This window comes from Lampris incognitus, chromosome 1 (assembly GCF_029633865.1).
Source record: "Lampris incognitus isolate fLamInc1 chromosome 1, fLamInc1.hap2, whole genome shotgun sequence".
Taxonomy (NCBI): domain Eukaryota; kingdom Metazoa; phylum Chordata; class Actinopteri; order Lampriformes; family Lampridae; genus Lampris; species Lampris incognitus.
In genome coordinates this window covers 126060407-126066871 of record NC_079211.1, presented here as the reverse complement: position 1 = coordinate 126066871, position 6465 = coordinate 126060407, and the positions used below count along the sequence as shown (strand labels likewise).

The 6465-nt window shown below is 41.3% G+C and overlaps 1 protein-coding gene across 1 annotated transcript in view; it reads right to left on the bottom strand.

Moving 5' to 3' along the window:
• Positions 1-867: 867 nt before the first annotated feature.
• The window catches only part of cdk7 (cyclin-dependent kinase 7), a 28122-nt gene continuing 22524 nt past the window's right edge, over positions 868-6465 (bottom strand). The window contains exons 6-12 of the mRNA XM_056288352.1: positions 5648-5758; positions 5448-5566; positions 5187-5286; positions 5012-5098; positions 4608-4757; positions 3362-3506; positions 868-2218 (exon numbers count right to left, since the gene is read on the bottom strand). Coding sequence (XP_056144327.1) covers positions 2190-2218; positions 3362-3506; positions 4608-4757; positions 5012-5098; positions 5187-5286; positions 5448-5566; positions 5648-5758 — 741 coding nt within the window. The 3' untranslated portion in view covers positions 868-2189. The remainder of the gene's footprint in view (positions 2219-3361; positions 3507-4607; positions 4758-5011; positions 5099-5186; positions 5287-5447; positions 5567-5647; positions 5759-6465) is intronic.

The following is a 6465-nucleotide window of genomic DNA, read 5'->3' as shown; positions in this document are numbered from 1 at the left end:
CAGGCAGCTGCAAATCCGCTCGCATCACAGACCATTGAAGTGCTACACTGACCCGGTAAAATTCCGCAAGACATTTTCCAATATACCCCCCCCCTCCCACTTCTCTGACATTACATTCTGCGACATTGTTCTCAATTAATTACAAATTCAAACTTCTGACAACACATATGACACGATAAAATTAACGGTTTATGATAGATGGGACAGAAGAAATACAGCTCATGTTTGACTGTTGCTAACATAGTATCTACTAAGTCTACCGCGGTCTATCATGGCTTGTTTGAACCAAAGGCAGTTTTACGAATCATTCACTATCACTCTTATTATTCACCCAGTGCTCTTATTCATCAAGCCACAGACTTATCGGAAAAACGCAACCGTCCGCGATATGAGCAAGAAGTACTTTCCCAGAGAAAGACACTAACGTGTTCTCCAGCCGTGTGTAGGCGACTATGCAGTGTCGAACAAGGTCTTGCCTTGCCAATGAAATGGCTTTTATAGCAGTCTGAGCTGATAACGCTCCCACTGTGGCGTTTTGTCTGTGCTGTTCTCAGCCTGCCAACCCCGTCATCTGACCCAGTCACAACACACACGCGCGCGCACACACACACACCCCATCGTTTTCCATTGTGACCCCTCTCAGTGCTATATTGTGAACTATAAATAGGCAGTCATTCAGCACATTCCGTGTTTGAACTCTTGGAGAACTTGACCTCAACTCTGTAACCCGTGCTAACAGGTTTGAGGAACTGCTGTACTGTGAATGTTTGCAATTATTTTTCAATTCAGAATCCCTGGCTTCCTACGTTTCCAATTTCAAGAATAAGTAACTGCAAGGGCAAAGTATTGAAAGATGTTTCAGATCGATCCAATTTATTATTGGTAACATCAGTTTTGACAGATTGAAAAACCTCTTTAAAAAAGCAAAACACTTAAACACACTGGATTATAATAGATTCTAATGGCATTTTTGAGAAAAGTAACCACACACATTCTGATGCTACTTAAAAATGGTATGCATATGTATGTTTACTCTAGCATTCTCCGTTGCATTGTGAATTATTGTTCTGTTCAATGCGAAAAGGTGCTAAGAAATAATTCTAATATCTGTACCCATACTGATACTTTTCCATCGACACTCAGTCACGTTTGTGACATACTCCCTTCATCTTCCCACTGCTCTCTCCAAGTATCACTCTATTTGACAGCCAAACCAAATGGCCAGCAAACAGCCTGCCAGAGTATCAGCTCTCGTGTTAGATCACAGCCAAGTTAAAGAGAAATGACAGGGATGAAAAGGGATAGATGGTGTGACATTGATGTGCGAGACTCAAGTGCCACCCTGTCTGCCCCCAGGGGCATCTTTTGCCACACCACATCACACACATACACAAGCACAGAGTAAAACATACACCCCCCCCTCACTCTTGTCCACATAACATCTAAACCAGGAAGCATATACTTCCATCTAAACACACTTGCACTGGTCAAAAATAGAGATTGCATAAACATTTGAAACCTTATTTCAGCTACTACTATGTGCACTGTATGGGTGTAAACACGCATTGTATTGTGAAATTGTAGAAGCACCTTGAACTTCCAAAATATTTTTCACTTGCAATGGATACAAACGTTTCTCACAGTGTTGAATATTATGGGGGAATGTGGTTTCACAAAGGAATTTCAAAACAGTCAAAACAATCTTTCAGTCCCATTTTGTTAGAGCAAAAGAAATTCACAAACCAATTGGCAAATTTCAATTTATTGGTCTAACTTACAAAAAAGTAAAAAATATGTCTACATGAAATAAATCAAGTTTTCATGTTTTCTTTTTCAGTCACATAAATAACTATATTCTAGTAGGTAGAGTTCAGACATCATTGTTACAGACGAGGAAGGAGCAGAGCCACCACGCCTCACTACAGAGAGCACACACACGAGGAATCCCTCGCCAGGCTGCCGGGCACAGCAGCGCACTGGACACTGGACAGCCCAAGAACTAAAAGATGTCTTCAGCTACTAAAGTTCCCCAGTCACATGACAAATGTCCCAAGGGCAATCACATTCCAGTCTTCTTCACTGGATTGAGATGCTATTTTCCACTCCAGTGGAGTCACACAGGAAGGCAAACCATGCTGGAAGTGTCAGTTAAGAAGATGTAATTCTGAGGAACCAAAAAGCCCACTTGTTCAGAAAACAAGCTTCTTCTTCATGACACCTGAAAAAGGGAAAAATAAAAACAACAGATTTTAAGATAATGAGCAGGATAAGCGGTTTGGATAATGGATGGATGTACAACGCAACCATGCAATAGATGTATTACCATCAGTTAATGTACACATTAATGTCTCCAGTGTTCTTAACAACAGTCACTACCATACATGTTAACAAACAGTACTCCAGCATGTACATGTGCATACCACCAACCACCAAAATATCCATCTTGGTGTTTTGGAGTCTTGCTCTCTCCCTCTCTAATATAGCATACAGTATATAGTTAACCAAAATCGTTCCCAAACCACAGAATGAGATGGAAAATGTTTGAACCTCCCAGCAGCAACAAGGTCCTACTTGAGTAAAACACACCCTTCCATAACCCTCTAAACCTTGTGTGCATGTGTGGGTGTGTGTTATTTAACTATATTCTAAATTTCCAACTGCAGCTACATGTGCTGCCAACACCCTTTGAATTACTGAGTTCAATCAAGTGGTGTTCCAGATTCATGGCATTACAGTACTTGGCCTGAGAATACAAGTGTTCAATAAACTGAAAATAAGAAAACAAAACAAATATGTGCTAAATGTAATCTGCAGACGTTTGAGGCATTCTTAAAATTTCTAGCTTCTTCCAAAATTGGACTATCACATTGTTTGAGACAATGTTAATTTATGTTGCCCAAATCACATTTTAAAAAGACCAGCGTGATATTGACCATGACTTAATTTTTAGACTGCCCAAACCATCTGGTGAAGGTGGTATTTTAATTATTCAGAATAAAACTAAATAATATGTACACATGGAACAAAATCAAAGAATAATCAAAGAATAATTGACCAAAACCGACTGTAAAATAAACAAAATAAAGAAATGAATTACAAGCAAGAACAATACAAGCCAAAACATTAAAAGTAATCAAACATTAGAAAAAGTGAGGCTCTTAAAATAAGTGTTGTAAGATGCAGTTTAAAAGCAGTGACCGGCTCAGCTGATCTAATGCTAAAAGGGAGGTTATTCCAAATTCTAGTGACCATCACCCCAATGCCTGATCTTCTTTTCATTTTAGCCTGGACAACAATAAATAAATCATGGGCAAGTTTGTGAGTGAAGTAAACTGGGCTTGTGTGCATGTGCATGCATTACATGTCTCCTGGCGCTCCAGTTTCCTCTTGAAGCTAAATGTGGGGATCTCCTTCTCCTTGATAGCCTCAGTTGAAAAGTTGGGCCTGGGTAGTTGAGGGCCAGGAGTAGCAGCAGGCCGATTACTGAAATATCTCATCTTCAGAGCCTGAAAAAACAGATGGAGGTTAGGTTGCTTGACGAGAGGAAGAAACAAAATGTGTCTGTGTGTGTACACATGTGTATGTGTCCATGAAGGGTCTTTAAAGGTATACTAGATAAGATTACAGCTGCCATATCTCTACAGCGAAGCCCATGCACTTCTGGAGAACCCTCTAGATATGCTGGAATGCCTATATCTCAGTTGGATCATCACTGATGATTTCAGATGCAGCTGTACATATAATTTTACTCTATGAACTTCTAGGCTCAGAATTTGCCATGTATGATGACGACTGAGTCCTTCAAATGGAAAGTCATTAAGAGTCTCTTTTTTTGACAGTCCACAATAAATCAAGTTTTATGATGTATTCAAATCATTTGGTGTGTTTATAATCTCCAACACACAACACTCCCCACCTAAGTTTTCAGATCACGTGACAGAACATTTAAAGACCAATGATTCTTTGTCTGCAGACTCAAACTGTTGTAGGTCTTCTCTCTCCCTCAGGGTAATGAGAAATTCTGGTTTTAAGTGTTGTGGATTTTGTTTTATCCTTTTAATGGGCCCTTGCCCCAGCAACCTCTGGGAAGAATGATCATCGGACAAGTATTGGAGCAAACAGAGAATCTTTAATGCATCTGCAGATGGAGAGACCAAAGGTTACACAGAGGTTTGTCTGTGAGGATATGCTCTGCCCTGGGCTGGAGATAGTGGTTTTTTATAGAACCGTTCGTCGCGTCATACACTATGTTTCCTGCATCAACTAAGGTGTAGTCTTACAAAGGAAAGAAGGAAACATCTACGTTAATCACGTTCTGTGTCTCGTGAGTGTCTGTAAGTCTGTTGCGCTTATCTTTTGCTGTACCAGGTCGTTCCTGGGATGCGGCAACGGGGAGGCAAGCATGATAACAGTTGCTATGTGGCCCCATGGAAGATGCGCATGAGAACAATGGGTATGTGTGTCTGCAGTGAGTGAGAAGTTTCATACACACAGAGAAGTGGAAAACTACAGAGTACATACGGAGTGCATATGGAGTACATTTTGTACTCCACATAAGCAACAAGGAACGTGATTAAGTAATAAGGCAATATGACAGATTTTACTACCTGTGATGCTGTGGTCCTTGTTGATGGGTTAAAAGTGAACAGCCCCTGCAACAACTCCAGTAGGTCGTCTCCAGCTGCACTGAAGATGTGTTCCAGAGGTGTTCCAGGAAACAACTTGAAGGCCACGAAGTCTGGTAGTTTGCTCATTCCCTGCACATTGGACACACAAATATATACATACAAAAATGTTCAGCTCGGTGCAGAAATAAACTAGTATTCCAAGAGGGATAATTTAGCCAAGGACTAAACCGATGGCAATGTAAACAACATAATAAGATAAAGAGGAGCAAGTTCAGACCGCTGGAGCATATCAATAGAAAGAGATCAAGATATTAACACAAACTCTTCTCCAAACACTAACCAATATTAAGATAGTAAACATACACACAAAAAACAATACTGACCGGCCAGGTTTCCTCTGTGGGGGTCCCGAGGGCCTCAAAGATCTTCGTGAGCTGGTCCAGATCAGAGTCACCAGCTAAGAACGGTAACTAAGGAAGGAGCGGAAGATAGATGAGTATGTTCAAGTATACAACAATGTACTCTACTACATTACTGTGTGGACGTCTCTTTATGTACCCGAAGGAGCAATTCTGCCAAGATACACCCCATTGCCCACATGTCAACCCCCACACCATACATCCTGGCACCAAACAGGAGCTCGGGGGAGCGGTACCACCTGTGAAAAGTAATAAAAATAATGAGGGAGGGATCTTCAATCCTCCCATTTAGTGCCATCTACTCTCTGTATGATAATGTTGCAACAACTTTAAAATATAGAGAAAAACACAAAACAGATGGCTATGCCTTGCAAGAAAAAGGAGGAAAAAAAATAAAGACCTGGTAACGACTTGATGTGTATAGACTCTGTTAGGGCTTCCAAATGCTTTAGCCAACCCAAAATCAGCCAACTTCAACACTCCATTCCCATCTAACAGCAGATTATTGGGCTTCAGATCCTACACAAGCATAATAATAAACAGAACAGTTATATTATCCTGTATGTGTGTGTGTGTGTGTATGTGTGCGTGCAGCCTCACCCTGTGTAGGACCCAGTGGTGATGCATGTATTCCAAACCCTGCAGCGTCATGAGGATGTAGGCTTTAATGTTGGCTGGAGTCAACACTAGGCTAGTGTCTTTGATGATCACCTGGAGGAAAAAGAGGGTAAGGATAGAACTGTGCATAAGGTGGCGAGCTTTTAACATTGCTGGAGTCCACATACCAAAATGTAAACAAGCCTAACCTGAGAGGCTTATGAAAGAAACAGACTATTAAGTAGCGATGGGTACTGAAACCTGGCATTAAACAGTCACCAGTGCTAAATTATTAAAGCAAGAGAGGCAAGATTGAGATGGCTTGGACATGTGTGGAGAAGAGATATTGGGTATACTGGGAGAAGGATGCTGAATATGGAGCTGCCGGGGAAGAGGAAAGGAGGAAGGCCAAAGAGGAGGTTTATGGATGTGGTGAGGGAGAACATGCAGGTGGCTGGTGTGACAGAGGAAGATGCAGAGGACAGGAAGAGATGGAAACAGATGATCCACGGTGGTGACCCCTAACGGAAACAGCCGAAAGTAGTAGCAGTAGTTGTGTCCATATACAGACATAGTGATGCGTTGTTTTCTATTAATGCTATTTATGTTGGAAACCGCTAGGTGACACTATTGGTTAATATGTTCCAGGTACTGTGAGTTACGCATGTGTAGAAGGAGAAGAAGTAAGATGTGTCTATGACAAAAAGTGCTAAGTAGAGAACACGCTCCCCTGTTCCTCTGCTTCGTGTTGATGTCTGATACTGAACCAACTACACAACAAAGTGGCGACGAGAGTAGTAGTGACGAAGAGATGGCTTTGC